The sequence below is a fragment of the Astatotilapia calliptera genome, chromosome 3 (assembly GCF_900246225.1).
Source record: "Astatotilapia calliptera chromosome 3, fAstCal1.2, whole genome shotgun sequence".
NCBI classification, from domain to species: Eukaryota; Metazoa; Chordata; class Actinopteri; order Cichliformes; family Cichlidae; genus Astatotilapia; species Astatotilapia calliptera.
In genome coordinates, this window is record NC_039304.1 from 28,738,424 (window position 1) to 28,756,134 (window position 17,711).

General features: G+C 37.0%; 1 protein-coding gene across 1 annotated transcript; it reads right to left on the bottom strand.

The window, feature by feature from the left end:
• Positions 1-1,542: 1,542 nt before the first annotated feature.
• LOC113013977 (uncharacterized) lies at positions 1,543-3,270 on the bottom strand. Its single transcript, XM_026155251.1, has 3 exons — positions 2,895-3,270; positions 2,094-2,225; positions 1,543-1,820 (listed from the first exon to the last, which is right to left on the bottom strand). Exons 1-3 carry the CDS (start codon positions 3,244-3,246, stop codon positions 1,543-1,545), a joined length of 762 nt encoding a protein of 253 aa, XP_026011036.1. The 5' UTR covers positions 3,247-3,270.
• Between the last annotated feature and the right edge of the window lie 14,441 nt (positions 3,271-17,711).

Consider the following 17,711-nt stretch of genomic DNA (forward strand, 5'->3'; position numbering starts at 1 on the left):
TCTATCCAGAAAGCATCTGCTTGCGATAGTGTTGTGGGTCAGAAATTTGATTTGTTTCTGGGCTGTGCATTTCTGTTCCTTGTATTTTGTGGTATGTCTTCATTTTTTGCTTTGTTTGTTGTTTTGCCTTATGAGATATTTAGCCACAACGAAAAAAAGTTTCCTTCAATCTGTTTCCATAGATTTCACTTTTTCTGTCATGGCCCTAAAATCTTTCAGGAGGTTACACATGTCAGGATAATATTAATTTGTTTCAGTAACTTATCACCACTGTGGCCCATAAATTGTTAAAATTAATTTTCTAAGCTGTTTCAGCACCACTCACTCTCCAGACCTCCCATTAATATGATCAAACTGGCTGTTTGATGCTGTTTAATAATAAACTGTTCTCTTGTCTGCATCTCTGTATCGCTTATCTATCTGTATCTATCTGTACCAGTTGAACTCAGCATAAGAGCAATGAGGAAACAGTAATACATTTGCTAGCAAAAGAATTCCAGTGTTGCTGTCAATGTATAAGCTCAGACACTAAAAATACACTATTAAAAAACAACTGTGCCATCATATCATTGAAACAGCTCTGGCACATGAAGGCACAATTAGCAGAAAAGAGGTGAAGTGAGACTCTGTTTTGCTATTTCCTCAAAAAGAGGCTTCATTGGTGGACAGCTCAAGATCTTGAACATTGTTAGGTAGGCTGTAAAAGTAAAGTTTATTTGAATGGCATAAATACCCTGCAAAGCACAAAAACTATGACAAGGCTGGAACTTTTCATCTCCTTTTCATTTTATGCCCTGGCCCCTAGACAGGTCATAACATGAATATAAAGATCCTCTGTTTTTCTTGTATTTCTGTTCTATGTTCACTAATTCATTCTGTGCTTATAATTCAAAGTTATATAATGTTGACAGGCTCGAAACAGAGGGACCTCCACATAGGTGTAAATACATGGCTCCTTTTGAGAAACGTGGCATTTTTTCAGGTATCAGTTTGTTGACGAATGCAGTTTAAATGCCCCAGTTTATCCTCCTCACTCCTAAAAATGCTTATAAGTTACTCCTATTTATTTGCACCCCAACAATTATTTAGTATACATTGTCAACACATAATTGTGAAGTAGGAATGGAGGTGATCCCTGTATGCTTCAAAAGTCATACATTATGGTACGTAAATTATTTACTTCAATTTTATTCATTGAGCTCACATTTTGATATTCACGATCAAGCAGAAAAAAAGCAAAACAACGTTGTTTATAAGGCAATAAACTTGAACACAGAGCTCATTCAAACTATCTTACTAAAGATTTTTTAAAACGCTATCAAAATGCAGTTAATAATAGGCAATGCAATGAAACTCAAATCAATTAAATTAACATGAACATACATTTTAAAATTATATCAAATTCAAGAGTGATAATAAAATTAAAGCACAAAATTCTTAAGCACATTTGAATGTTACAGAAATTGGTTTGATTTGTGTGAAGCATCATATTTAAAAGAAGCTCTGGCCTCTCATCCTAAGCAGACATACATTTACTTTTTCTTACGTTTGCATGACCAAAAAGCCACTAAAAGTTGTGTGGTCATCTCCCCCAACATATGTGTTTGCAGCCATGCTCACATACACTTGGTCTCCTTGCTGCAGCTGCAGGAACACAGCGTTTCCTCCATTATCAGCTCCGTCGCTTTCTGTCTTATGATCAGCTGTAAAGACCGTCAACTCATTATTCTTGAAAATACGCAGATAATGTGGGTAGCTTCTTCCACCGTGATAGAAGATGGTAAAGTAATAAACACCTGCAAGAGGTGCTGTAAAGACACCTGAAGAATAAAAGAGTGTTGGTCACATCAAAAAGAAAAGGAAAAAGTAATGGAGATTTGATCATTACGTCTCATCCTTTAACTACATATAAATGTCAGATTTGTAAATTGCTGTTGAAATTTTTAATAATTAAGTTTAGTACATTTAATTTTACAATAACAATAAATATAATTTTCCAAAACTGAATTGCAAACGTGTTTTTGTCTTGCACTTATATCTCTTTTACTTTGTGAAATAAAACAAATGAGCATACAGGAGGCTGTAAATCTTACCTGTGACTGGACTGTAGGCACTGCCAAAGTTTGTAATTACTTTCTTATAGTCTATAATTATGTCTGTGTTGAAGGGTCCGATGTGTGCATTGCCTCTTCCTGCTGTTGCACTGAATATTATTTTGGTTCTTTCTGTGAAAATCAAATCATAAACATAAAATTGTTGTAAATGTAGGTTCCACACTGACTGATATTGTGACTTATCTGTAAGGACACACAGACGATCAGGTGTATCAGATTTCTTTGTATCAGCAGATAAATGTGACATTTAGCTTTTAATTTGGATAATTATTATGGTATTATTAATGAGCTTTCAGATAACATGGACATTATCCGGTCTTCAAAATGTCATTGTTTTAAGCTTTTCATCTTTAATTAGACAAACAGTGTAATTAATTTTGCATTCTAATATGACAATTTAGGGTGGTCCTACCAAATTTCCAGGTTGTTAGAGAGGCATAAACTCTTTGATTTTTACTCAGTACACGATTTCCCGATACACAATGTTTATACATTTTAATAAATCATTCCAGCTTTTTCCAATTTTTGTAAAAATAGAAACAAGGCGTAGCTCAAGATTCTTTTATTTTATTTTTTTTACAGCACTGAATTTCAGGGAGTTGATGCTCTAATGTCAGGTTTGAAAACATCAAATAAGAGCATCAACACCTTCCATCTTCCTTCCTATACTAATATTTTTGAAGATTGTTAACGTTGAGTCAAATTAATTGTGAGTATTCAGCCACAATGAAAAAATGCTTAACAGTTTAATCAATGAAATCTCACTTCATTTTGTTTTACCTTTGCTTTGCAGCTCCGAAATTAGGTTTTCGCTGTCTTTCAGCCTGGTTACAGCCTCCTTTAGGCAGATTTCAGTTTCCTTCAGTTTTGTTTCCATAGATTTCACTTTTTCTGTCATGGCCCCAAAGTCTTTCAGGAGGTTACACATGTCAGGATGGTATGGATTTGTTTCAGTGGTATTAGCACCACTGTGTGCCAAAGTCAAGCCGCAAAAGAAGAAAATAGATCGTAAAATGTTAAAATTCATTTTCCAATTTGTTTCAGCACCACTCACTCTCCAGACTCTCTGATGATTATGATCAAACTGGCTGTTTTGATGTTGTTTAATAATAAACTGTTCTCTTGTCTGCATCTTTATATCTCTTATCTGTTTGTACCAGTTGGACTCTGTAAAGCACAATGGGGAAATTGTTTTTCTACTTCCTGACACAGAGGCTTGATTGGTGGACAGTTCAAGACCTTGAACATTGTTAGGTAGGCTGTAAAAGTAACGTTTATTTGAATGGCAGAAATGCCCTGCAGAGCACAAAAGCTATGACAAGGCTTTAAGTGGTGTTTAGGAACTTTTAATCACTATAATAAATTTATTATGTCAAAGGCAAGGTTAATCTGCTTTTTGCAACACTACAGAATTCAGCAAATCTGGTCTACATAAAATATATCATATATTATCTTATTCTCACTCTTTGGGTAATCTAGGAAGGTCAGACTCAGTTTTAGATTTATTGTTTTATGAGGTTATTTGTGTTCCTTGGAGCTCAGTTCTGCGTTGTTTGTTGTTTTGTTCGGCTAATTTACATCATTAAGCCCTGCTCTCAAAAACTGGCAAGGGTGTAACTCTGTCTGTGAAACTGGATTTAAGAAGTAACTGTTATAGGTCCTGTGTCTTATTAGACACCATTAATTCTGTTATCAACCCTTCACCTACCCCACACTTACCAGTGTCTCCAGCCACCTGTCAAACCGTTTTACAGTTTCTTGTTAAAGATAAGATAAACCTTTATTAGTTCCACACGTGAGAAATGTGTTGTGTCACAGCAGAAAGTGGACAGTGCAGAGTTACAGTAGCAAAAATAAAGAAAAACACTGGAATAGAACAAGAGAAAAAAGAATACCATATGTCACAACCCGGCTCAAAGGATGTGACACAGTCTGTCAGATATTTTAATGAAATAAAGTAAAGAAACTCAAACACAGGTTAAATGATACAACAGTCATAACTGAACATAACCAAATGAGCATAATGAGCCCCAGATGAAGAGAGACAGAGGTTCAGTCAAGGTAGCTTTATAACTGGGACTGGCCTTCTCAGGTGTGCTGTATCTATAATTGGGTCAGCTCCACCAACCACAAGAGACAGGCAACAAAAAATCAAGGCCAGCCCACTGGCTGTCACACATGCTGTATGCAATAGAATAAAATGCTACGTTGTTTGAAAAAAAATACACTTGGTGTTATTGCACATAATAATAATAAAAATGGATTGGATTTATATAGCGCTTTTCAAGGCACCCAAAGCGCTTTACAATGCCACTATTCACTCACACACTGGTGGAGGCAAGCTACGGTTGAAGCCACAGCTGCCCTGGGGCAGACTGAAAGAAGCGAGGCTGCCATATCGCGCCATCGGCCCCTCTGGCCAACACCAGTAGGCGGTAGGGTAAAGTGTTTTGCCCAAGGACACAACGACCAGGACAGAGAACCTGGGGATGGAACCGGCGACCTTCCGGTTACAGATACGCTTCCATGTGTAGATGTGTGTGTTTGGTCATCTGCAAAGTCTTTGTACTGGCAGCAGTAGGAAGGAAATACCTGCAGAGTCTCTGTGCCGCAGCCTGCCACTGGAGGTGCTGCTCAGTGCTGTCAGAGTCTCTTGCATGGGGTCGGGAGATGTTGTCCAACAGAGATGACAGCTTAGCCACCATTCTCCTGTCACTCACCACCTCCACAGGATCCAGAGGGCATCCTAGAACAGAGCTGGCCCTCCGGATCAGCCTGTTCTGTCTCTTCCTGTCCCCCAGCCAAGTTGCTGCCACCCCAGCAGACCACACGTTAAAACATGGCTGAGGCCACCACAGAGTCATAGAAGGTCTTCAGGAGTGGGTCCTTCACTCCAAAGGACCTGTGTCTCTGCAGCAGGTACAGGAAAGGGCTGAGTCCAGTCCAGTTTATTGTTCAGTTAAACACCAAGGTACCTGTAGCTGTCCACAGCCTCAATGTCTATACCTTGGATGTTTAGTGCTTGCAGTGGAGGATGTTTGTGCCTGTGGAAGTCTACCACCAGCTCCTTTGTTTTCCCAGTGTTGATCTGGAGGTAATTCTACTGGCACCAGTCCACAAAGTCTTGCGTCAGTTCTCTGTACTCCCTGTCGTCCATATCAGTGATGAGGCCTAGGGGTGGGTTTTGATAATCGATTCATCGATTAAAATCGATTCTGGCTTGGATAACGTGATATCGATTCATTAAAATTCTGAATCGATTTTTTAATATAAATTTATTTTGCCCGAAATGCCAGAATCTCAGTTTCGACAACCACCAAACAGCTAAAACAGTAAATGAGAGCAGGTACACGGATTCTGCACAAAGACGCAAACACAAAGCTCGGACCCGCCGACGGATCAGAATCAGTGAGATGTCGCCTTTCTCACCCGACGGCACGGACACGGTCGGGGCTGAAAGCCGACAGCTCGCTGATTCTGATGTTTCGGCGAGTCCGCACTTTGTGTTTACGCCCTTTTTGCGCTGATTCTAGAGCTGTTAGTTTGATCTCTCCCCAAACAATACTGACTGAACCAGCAGCAAAAGAAGATCCAAACTAAGCTTCACATAAACATCGTCATGAATTCCCTCTTACTTTTGCCGTTTTGCTTCCACCATGATAAAATCACACTTCATGCACAGCTCTCTCTCTCTCTCTCTCTCTCTCTCTCTCTCTCATATGTACTTCAAGAACAGTTTCCTGTCTAAAAATCTGTTTTCTGCAATATTCGCTTGCTTGTTACGCACAAGTCTATGTTATTTACAGCGCTGTCGGCCGCTGTTTTTTTCCCTTTTACTTACTTCCGAAAAGAAAACCTAATTTCTGCTGTTCAATACTGAACAAATTTAAACTTTTTAAACTTGTGCAAAATGCAAAACGCTTAGTGTGTCTCTAATAAAACCGCTGTAACTTCAGAGGTAATGTTCATATGTTGATTAATGGTTTTCTTTCGTTTTTGATGTACTGCAGAATATTTTTATAAATCCCAGGCCAGGAAAACCACCTTCATCTTTTTCTGTGTTTTATCTTCAGCTACTTTGACACAAAGGCATCTGCTGTGATGCTCACACCTTTGATAAAGTCTTGCGAGTGTCAGCTTCCTTTTTATAGATACAAAAATATGTTAATGTACTGATTTGAATTCTAATATTTCTGACTGTCTGAGGCAAAATTTCCCAGATTCAAATCGAATCGAATCAAATTGAATTGAATTGAATCGAATCGTGGATTGAATCAATTCGGGACCTTGTGAATCGGAATCGAATCAATTCTAGAAATCAGTGACGATACCCAGCCCTAATGAGGCCGACTATCGCAGAGTCATCAGAGAACTTCGGGAGGAAGCATCATCCTCTGCAATGCCAGGTTGGTAGGCAAACTGAAGTGGGTCCAGTGATGAGCTCACCAGGGGCCGAAACTTATGATCCTTCTGTTCCCGTGTATTCCTCAGCTGTTTTTGATCACTTTGAGCCTGTTTTTCTGTGCACTTTGGCTGAAGTAGGGCTCTCTGGAAAAGTCCAGAACTCCCACTGCAAAAAAAATCTGTGAGTGTTGTTTGATGGCAATTTTTCATTTGACAAACAAACAAATAAATCTTGTTGTAAAAGCCAGCTTCTTCCAACTATGGGCCCTTGCAAAAATTAAGAACATGTTGTCATTTGCTGACTTCAAGAAAGTGATTTATCTATTTATTTCATCCTGGCTTGATTAGTGTAATAATCTTTATTTTGGTATCAGCCAGGCTCTGCTCTCTTCTTCAGCTTGTTCAGAATGAGGTTAGGGTTAGACGGCACTCGTGAATGAGACCATATTTCCCCAGTCTTGGCTCGTTCACACTGGCTTCCAGTACGTTATAGAATTGATTTTAAGATTTTATTGCTTGTTTTTAAGTCTCTAAATTGATTAGCTTCCCTATACCTCTCTGATCTTGTAACTAAAAATACTCCAAATAGAACTCTTAGGTCAGCTGATAAGTTGTTTCTGATTGTTCCTAGCAGCAAACTAAAACCCAGAGGAGACGAGGACTTTGAGATTGCTGCGCCTAAACTTGAATAGACTGCTTCTTCAAATTAGGACCTCTCCAAAACTCGACATTTGTAAATCTCATCTAGAAACACATCTTTACTCCCTAGCTTTTAATTGTGACTGTGTCTTGTTTTGTTCTTTTTGTGTGTATTTGTTTTCCTTTTTACTATGTACAGCAGCTTGGTCGACCTGTGTTGTTGTTAAATGTGTTTATAAATAAACAGATTGATTGAAAGTGACCATCATGAGAGTATTCCAAAGTGGAGTGGATATTTTCTCTGATTTGTGTGTGGACATGAAGTATTTACTTTAATTTTCCATTCATTATACAGAACTCTCTTCTACATAACAGAAAACAACAATGGGTGGGGACATGAGAACATGAGAATGTGTTCATCAGGATGGAGGTAAAACTCACTAATGGCATCTAGTGGACAAATAAGATATGACAGTAAGTGAGTAATTTCTATATCATTATTATTATTAATGATAATAATTGATATTATATGTGTTATTTATATTTTTAAATCTATCTACAGATTTAAAAAAATATCTACTTATCAACCTTATTTGTGGTAACATCATGACAAAAAATGCACAAAAAAAAATGTTCCTAAATGACAATTTTATTCATTTCTGTCCTTTTGATGTCATAAATATATTACACACATTATTAAATGGCATATGGTGACTCCTGAAGACCACAATATAAGAAGCCCGAGTAGCAAACAGATGGAGATGGTTACAAAAAGGATCTGTAAAACAGAGCTACAAAGAGAAGTAAACATTTTGTTGATACAGTAAGTGATGGAGAATGAACAAGACACAACAAACAAGCAGAATCCGTAATTCATCCTGTGGTATACAGTTATAACAAACAGCATTTATAGTCAGAGCTGTGGGAAGGGAGTGCTGAAGTGTCTGTGTTTGTGTGTGTGTCTGCACAGAGGTGGAGGGGACTACCACACTCCTCTGTGCACAGCAGACAAGAATCAGCAGACAAAAAATGTTACAGATACAGAGAGTTCAAGTATTCCCGTCTTGCAACTCTTAGGACAGCAGTCAAGACATATAATTTAAGCATATTCGCACAAAGTTAACTTAATATTTTAAAGTCCTGTGTGGCTTAGTGGGTAGAGCAGCCCATCTGCTAATGGCAAGGTTGGTGGTTTGATCCATGGCTCCCCTTAAACTGTGTGTCATAGATCCTGAGTCCTAAATTACCTCCTTATCCCCCAAGGCTTGAAGTATAAGAGGCAATCTGCTCAAAATGAGTAGAAAAGCACATACATACACTTATATTATTTTCTTAAGGATTAATAAAGTATTCTGATTCTGATGCATACATACACCAGTCCATGCACAACAAAGTCAAGTTCCCTGTTGCATCCAAGGGATTAATGTCAAATTACTTCTTAAAGTTACTTTCATCTAGGTGCAAGATTTTAATGCTCCCAAAAATTGGCTAAAAGCTGATTTTGAATAATGCACAACCTCCAGCTGCTGGTGTTCAGTACGTAACATCATTTGATCATAATATGTCCTAATATTTTTTTCTTAAAGAAATAACAGGAATCGTGTTCGACGTGTTTTAACAAATTGATCTTTAGAATATGTTTTGTCATTTCTGTCTTTTGCAGGTGTTTCAACAAACCCAGACATCCTAGTTCCCAGCCTTGTTTTTGTTAGTAATTTTCTGTAATTTCATTGTTCATATTGTTTCTGTAAAATCTATACATTTCCACTGTTGTATGTATGACCTATTTTTACTTTTCAAATGTTAAAATCTAGAAAAATAGTACATAAAAGATAAAACGTTTTGATGCCTCAGTCAGAGGATTTTCATTAAGGCATGTTATAGTAAAAAATGTTGAAATTTGGCAGATGAAATGCCCGATGGGCAGGTAAGCAAACTGTTACTGCACACCTAATCATACATATTGCCAACCACATTCAGTGCATGTGATTACTACTGCTTTTGCACAGCAGTGATAATCAAAGGATCGCTGTTTTTCTCATTTTGTTTCAGATGTGGACTGAAGTATGGAAGGATCTCACCACCAAACGAACACTCAGTTAATGAGTAGATGTGAGACTGAGACGTGACATCGTAAAAGGACACGAGACATTCCTCATAATCTACAAACACCCCAACTTTCCGAGGTTTCTCTTTAACCGAAAGGCTCACGGGTGGTTTTTGTCAGGACTGCATATTTCTGGTCTTCATAATGTACAGTAGCCCAGCAACCGTTGTCAGGATTGATTGAGAGTTTCCCCTTGTGGTTTGCATCATGTCTCGCCAGATCCAGATCCCACCTGGTCTTTTTGCTGACCTCCACCTCCCAGTATGCCCTGCCAGAGGACAGCCTGTTGAGCCCCAGGATACTTCCAAACATATTAAACCTTTGCAGAGAATCAAGATCTTTTGACATCTTTCCACCATCTCTCACTTTTTTCCCAATTATCAGAAATTTCAAGGCTTTGGTGTGCGGTATCACATAAACATTCACAGCAATGACAACAATCTCTTGAACTGAAGCTTCTCCAGGTTTGCTCAACAGAAAAAAATGCTGGCACCATGAACATGCGGGCTGATCTGTGCGAGGGAGGAGGACGGTAGTGATGTGGCATTTTCAAACCATATCGTTTTATCCTTCTGCACTGAGAAGCAAAATTTCTGGCTTACTTACTTTTTACAAGTTAAGACAACTCAAATAAACTGAGGTGATCAGCTTTTTGAATGAAAAGTGCTGTAACTTACTTAAACTGAGTTCTAATAACAAGTTGATAAAAACTGGGTTCAGTCTACTTAATATTTTGAATAAAACAAAATATTAGATTTTACAGTGAGGTATCTGGCAAATGTCTCACAGAGAAGCAACACATATTTCAATGATGATTAAAAAAAACGTACCAACTTTGAATATTTTTACAGAATATTTTTAAACCATCTAGGCAGTGCCTCACACAGGAAACCAGGCAAACTCACTCAGCATTCAATGCTTGTCTTTACAGGAAACAAAAAGCAACAACAACAACAACATCATCTTTTCTTCCCACGAGATATGGCTGAAGAAGCGGTAATACTAGTAAACAGTAAGTATTGTGTGTACATGACAGCTAGTTATAAGATTTGATTCTTTAATAATTCCTCTTCAAGAACAATTTCATGCTTTGAGTTTTACAGATAGAATATTAGAAAGGTGAGGGGAGTAACAATGGCCTAGTGGAACTTTTAGGGAATATTTCATTTTTCTTTAAAAGCTAATATAAATTTTCTGAAAACTAAAGGTAGTTACTGTCTAGACACAGGGATTGAGAAAATTGACAATAAAATAAAATAAATGATCAGCGCCTATGGTTAAGACTGCAAGTACAATACCTGAATATATGTGTGATATATGTCTTTGATTCATACATTTTTGTGCATATAAAACTATTTTCTATAAGGTCTTTTACAAGCCTGTGCTCCCATGCACAGGTGGTGTTTTGATATATTCTCCTATCCACCACCTGTAACAGCACTCTTGCCTGACTAGAACATATAAATATAAACTTGACCTCTTATTTACGTTTGAAGCCAACGTTGCAAAAGTGCAGAAATCCTGAGAGAAAGCAACTACAATCCAATGAATTCAAAAACAGGCTGGTAACTGAGGTGGGCAGATCGATCCAAAAATCAATAGTATTGATACCAACACTAGTATTGGTATTGGATCAATACTAGCACAACTGGGTCGATACTTGCTTTTATCATTCAAGTTCAGTATGTAGCCTGCTGAACTGTGTTAACTATTTCTTTGGAAAAAATAAACCTCAAACATGCACTATGGTCTCCAAAAGCCCAATTTCAAAACACATGAAAAGCTCAAAGGTGTGTTTTGTTGTGTTAAGTAATTATTGTGGAAAGTTACAATCACAGTGATATACTGGTGATTGAAATGTGTTCAGAATTTGCAAATTTAGAATTCATCTTTCACTATACCTGTATTTACTTGGTATTGGATTCATACCCAAATTCTGAGTGTGGCACAGCACTACTGTGAATGAGGGAAAGTGTGAATGTTGAATGTTTTTGTTGAAATGTCCAGGAAAGTATAAACAATAGTAACCACAAAACTCAAAATATGTCAACAAAAACCCACAACTCACTCAGACTGTTTATTTTGTTCATAACAAAATGACATAACAGAGTGAGTTGTTTAGGTGCCATAAAATAGAAACCAAAAACTATGTTAACTTCCAAAGAGATTTAGTTTTAATGTTAGCATATAAAATATAAAAAGTAAATAGGTTTAAAATATTTGCGGGACCGTATGGAAAAGACTGACAAATAAACACAGAGAGGATCACAACGAAGCTTAAAATGAAAACCATGCTTATAAAATACATTGTCTTATTTATGATGGTATCATGATGAATTTTCATGCGTTTCTCTCTTTGTATAGCTGCAAATAAACTGTAGCTGAAAGTGCATTCATAAGAAATTTAACTGTTCCTTTTATATGTGGAATATAGTCACATTTTTGATTTTCTCACTGAATGCTATAGGACCAGGATTTAATGAGATAAGCAAAGGACATATAACAAATAATAATATTTAATGTAGCAAAGAGCAAAAACATACAAGGAGATTGTTTATCCAAGCAAAAAAAATAAAAATTAGCTAACCATGACAGCGTTCATCTGTTGGCTTCTGGAACGCATATTTTTCAAAGTGAACAGGACGACACTGGTTTCCAACTTTGTCACAAGCCACTATCACTTTTGTTGTGCTTTTCGTAATTCTTGTAACGCTACAGCTGCTGGTGTTCACTTCAACATCATGTATCTTAAAGGTTGAGGTACTGATGCATAAGTTATCACGAACACGCCTGCCGGAGCCATTACAGATATTCACCACACGTTTCTCATCCTTCTTCTTGATGAAGGACTGCAGAGGTCTTTTGCAGAGTCTTTCATTCTCCAAGTACCTGAAGAGTCATATCAGTGTCCTATGTTAATGTCAGGAAATCAACCTTTTTTTCTTTAAAAAAACAAACAAAAAAACCCCCATAACACTTACATTAATATAAATAATATTAATAATATTATAGTTATTTTTAGTAAATGCTAAACAGCTCTTACTGGCTATTTTGTTGAGTACACCTGTTCAAAACAAATATAATCAGTCAGTCACATAGCAGCAACTAAGTGAATTTAAATATGTAATATGGTCAAGATGATGCCCTGAAGTGCAAAACAAGTATCAAAATGGTGAAGAAAGGTGATTTAAGTGACTCAAAATGTGGTAATGTTGTGGTTGCCAGAATAACTGGTTCAGGTTTTTAAAAAAAGAACAGTGCTACAGGTGTTTTCTCATACAACCGTCTCTATGGTTTACAGAGAATGGTCTGAAAAAGAGAAAATAACCAGTGAGTGTTGGGTCATTGCGCAGAAATGCCATATTTATGTCAGAGTTTAGAGGAGACTAGTCAGACTGCTCAAACTAGATTTTTGAACTAACACTGAGTTCAGTGGGCTTGAATGTCCACCATAATCACCACATCTCAATCCAATATTACCTTTGGGATTTTGGTGAAACGGGAGATTTGCATTATAAATCTGCATCTACTCTGATGCTGTCATGTCTACATGGATCAAAATCTCAGAGGAATGTTTCCAGCACCTTGTTGAATCTATGCCAAGAAGAATGTAAGCATATGGTTTGTTGAAAGCGTACTTGTGTACTGGATCACATTGTGTTTTGCCAGTTGCACTGTTAAGGAAAAGACAGAATTCTATCGATCTACCTATCTATAAGCCTTTAACTCACATTTGCCATGCCTCCTTTGATTTTCTGTTGAAGTTTTGCTGAAGGATGTGCTTCTGAACAAATCTGTTGAATCCATTATTGTTCCAGGTCCTCTGACATGGGCGATTGTTGTACTTGTTCCGTGGGTTGGAGTTTCGGCTTGGATTGTAAACCATTGCATTCCATCCATGCAGAAGTGCGAGAGTGCACAAGATAGTCAGAAGGACAGCGTTCATTTTATCTAGTGTGTATGAAAAAAACATTGTGAGTACATTTATTCACACATTCAGAAACAATGTAATACATGTCTAACACTACAAAGGTCTGTATTAATCAACTTTGACGTTTTCTTGTTTTTTTTTTAAACAAGCCATTATTTGACTATTAATCAAATTATAGACAAAGATGCTAAAGTGTCATGTAACTACTAATTATAGAGCACTAAAGGTTCAGCAATAACCAGTTTTCATACATATATTTAAAGGTGGTTATATTTGGCATAAAGCTTGCTGCTTCCCTTCCTCTTTTCATTCTATATAATAATAATAATAATAATAATAATAATAATAATGGATTGGATTTATATAGCGCTTTTCGGGGCCCTCAAAGCACTTTACAATACCACTATTCATTCACTCTCATATTCATACACTGGTGGAGGCAAGCTACAGTTGTGGCCACAGCTGCCCTGGGGCAGACTGTCTTTATCTAAGTGTGCATGAGTGTTGGGCTTTATGTCTTCCGCCAGTCTTTCAGTGCACATGTGTGACACAGTCACTCACAAATTATTGGAAATCCTACTGGTGCTACTGTAAAAGCTCCAGTGCTTCCCATCATTCTTCAGCAGATCATCCTGCCAGTTAAAACACTTAAACTGTAAACGTAACCATCTCAGGTATAAAGTAGTTCTTTATTGCTTATTGTGAGATTTATGTAACAAAACTGGTGGAAATAAATTAAAACAAATCCACTGTAAGTGCACTGTAAGTCTAATATCTACTTTTTCACATCAGGGTCATCATTATCATTGTAGTGGTTTTACTAAAATGTCGGAAAATTAAAGGTTTTCAAAAGACTGTTACTGCTACTTGATAAATTATAAAAGATTGTCTTTATATGTATTGTTAAAGGCAGAAACTGTGCGTGGCGTGTGTGTGTGAAGAGGTCTTACCTGATCACATGAACTTCCTATGTTGTCAGTGTAGCTGTTTTAGTATGGAGGAGAAAAACAACTGAGGTTTGAGTCTATGAAACGTTTCCCTCTTTTAAACCAGCATCTTCTCTGGTGTGAACTATAACAACCAATCATCTCAAATTTCCACTTTCTATAAAGTATAGGTTAATGATCATTTCAAGGCAAATAAGTAATGTGTAAATGTTTTTTGACACAAACTGACAGCACACCCTTCTGTTTCTGTAAATGAAGAAGTTCACACTTGTGTCTGGTGTTAGTGTGAAACTTTCCATTTTACACCCACAGTGGGTGGACAATAAATAAACTGAAGTATAGAAAAACAGAAAAAGAACACAAAGAGCACCGGCCACAGAGCTAAAATATTTCACTAGACTGTCATTGAACACCTTTATTATGAATCCATCATATTTCACATGATTGGCAATCAATAAGCAAAATATGGTTGAAGTGTTTTGCTTTGTACGGCATTCACAGTGAGTTACAACAAATTTAATGTGAAGTATTGAATTGTTTTTAACATTATCATGAAATAACACACGCTCACTCAAATGCATACAAGTGACATCAAATAGCAAATTCACTCATTGCACTCCTTTTTAAACTCATGTTTTATATATAGAAATAACTTTTTTTACAGCAACTAAATTCTTTTCACGAGTAACGTGTGACAGAGTCATTGTGGTAGCTATGAAGTGAATTGAGTAAAAATGTCTAACATGTTATTGAAATCACACAGTAAAGTATCCTTTGCTTATCTTTTGATGTTTTGATCATTTTGTACAATTTTTAGAACTTTCTTTTAAATCTAGTACCCGGAGCAGATTCTTCTCATACTTTACAAAGCTTTGCCTCTTCATAACACTGACACAATGTAACAATCTGTCTTATTTTTATATAAACCTGGAAAAAAATCTGACATTTTTAGGCTTTAGAAATAAGCAGAAAGCAGAAAGTCAAACTCACTGGTTACATCTAGTGGACGATTGAGGAATAACAGTCTGGAAAAACTACAAGGTCAAACATGTTTTATTGTATTATTTGAACCAACATCTTGACAAAAAATATAAAGTTGAAAAAAAAGGTTCTGTAAATGACACTTTTATTGATTTAAATACATAATATATAATGATCACAACTGTTGTGGACTTTAAATGAAAACATTTAAGAACAAGAGAAGAACTCATTCATCTTTTTACATATAAATATAATGAATAGTATTTATAGTCAGAGCTTAGAGAAGGGCCTTTAAGGAACAGTTGCTCAAGTATGTGTGTGTCTCTTGTGACTTCAAAAGCATGTCAGTCTTGCAGCTATGAGCTCTCCTAAGAAAGGGCAGACAGTACAGTATAAACTTATTTACACAAAACTGTGTTTCTAAAAGATTTTTGTAATTCTCACAATTATTAGGAGGTAGAGCAGGTCAGTTAATTAGAAGGTTAGTAGATTGGTCCCTGGCTCCTCAAACCTGTGTGTCAATGTATCTGTGGGCAAGATGGTGACCCCTGAGTTGAATCATGTGCTCTCCCTGGAGGGTGAATGTCAGGGTTAAAGAGCTTAGACACTGGAAAAAAAAGCACTTGTGTCAATGAATGAATGAATGAGGCTTGTAGTAAGAAAGTGTTTTGAGTGCTCAAAGCAAGTAGAACAGCACGTTATAAGTACAAAATGGTCAAGTGCCCTTTTGTGTCAAAGGTGTTAGTGTGAATTTACTGTACTGCTAAAATGTCACCTTCATCTATGCATGATGATAATGGTTGACATGTGACATGGCACTCAGAGGTTTTGGCTTCAAATTTACTCATGGCATCTACAAAAGACATTCTTCAAATTTTATCAGGGACAGGTGAGTGGGTCTCTACTTCTTAATCCTGGAGTGTAAACACATTTTTAATTCCAATTTGGAGAATGACCGCTTGGATGAAGTAAACACAGGGATAATGCCAAGCAAGGGCGTAGATTTGGCATGGACGGAAGGGACATGTCCCCACAAATATCCATCGATTATTGAATGTCCCCACCAATAATTTGATCTCTTCGAGTAAAGAAAAACAAAACCCATAGAAATAAATAAAAAAAGCGATCTGTCAGCGTCTCATTCACCCAGCGGTGCAGAAAGAGTTAAATTACTTCTCTACTGGAGTCCTACGTCATGTGACAAATATGGCCAATGTGATTGGCTGTGCCTTTCAGGGAGCTCTGTTTAGTTTTAGCAGCGGCAAGCCTGCGCTGCCAGGACCTGCAAGGAGGAGAGGAGGATGGCAGCAAAAAGAACCTGGATATAAGAAAGTATTTTTCAAAGAAACCTGTAAGTCCCTTAAAGTCAAGTTCACTCATAAAACCTGTCCATCATAATAACGTTACAGGCTATGCAAGGCAATACATGCCAACCCTCCCGTTTTTTCTGGGACAATCCTGAATTTCAGTGCCCCTCTTATTACTCTTTCTGGGTTGCAAAATAAACTTTTACAAATTTTTCAGGCGAGAATGTAGCTGTGCAAACTTCAAATATCTAGAACAGCAAACCCCCGGCACATCGTTTTAGGCTTTGGCCCACATCAGTCTAAAATTGTATGTAACCATGAATAACGTGTTGCCATGTCCACCAGGAGAGACTGGACAGTATAGATGTAAAACAAATATGCCAGCAGTTTACCTCAGTTAATGAGAGGAGAAGGCATGTGTGTGGCTCCTTCACATACTGGACATTGAGTTGTTGTGTGGGACACCAGTAGTCCATGTCTGTTGCTGTAACAGTAGTTCATGTTTAGAGTAAAACATCCCAGCTCACTGACTTGATCGGGGCAATAGTGCCTAAAATGTTGCATAATTTTGCTAAGAGATCTGTTACTTAGTTTTATGGACAAAAACCACCAGGTCATTCAGTGTTCCCTTAGTGCTAACGTATAAGAGATGTTGGTGTAATATAACTGAAGTAATGTTGTTAAGTCCTTAAAGTCATATTCTTTTATTGTCATGACTGTATTTGAAGCCATTTTTATGTTTGTATGATATCTGATTTATATGGAATATGGTTGAAGTAAACTAAAGTATAAAATACTTAGTCAGTCATTTGTTTAATAGTAACTTAACATTATATAATTCACATATAAAACTATGAATTGTAATTTTAAATGGTTTAAAAGCATGTAGAATAGCATATGTAGGCAAGTATATTTCTCCTCTTTTTATCAAGAAAAAAAAGGAAACAGGGCAGGGTTCGGTGGTTGAATCATCCGTCCCCACCAATGCCAAAACCAAATCTACGCCCTTGATGCCAAGAGTTCTCAGGTGCATGAAGCAGTTTTTGAGAAAGTGACATTTTGTCTCATTAGGGTCGAATGGGTGAGAATTTTAAAGGATTTCCTGTATGCACCAAGAACTACTGTAAGGAGTGTCGACTGTGACAGACACAGGTCATCGGTTTACAGCATGTCACTTTAAATAATACATCATTATGAAAAAAAGTAGTTAAGTGGTTTTGTGAAAGTTTACAATATAAATATTCTGGTTCGTCACATTAGCTTTTAATATTTATTAACCAT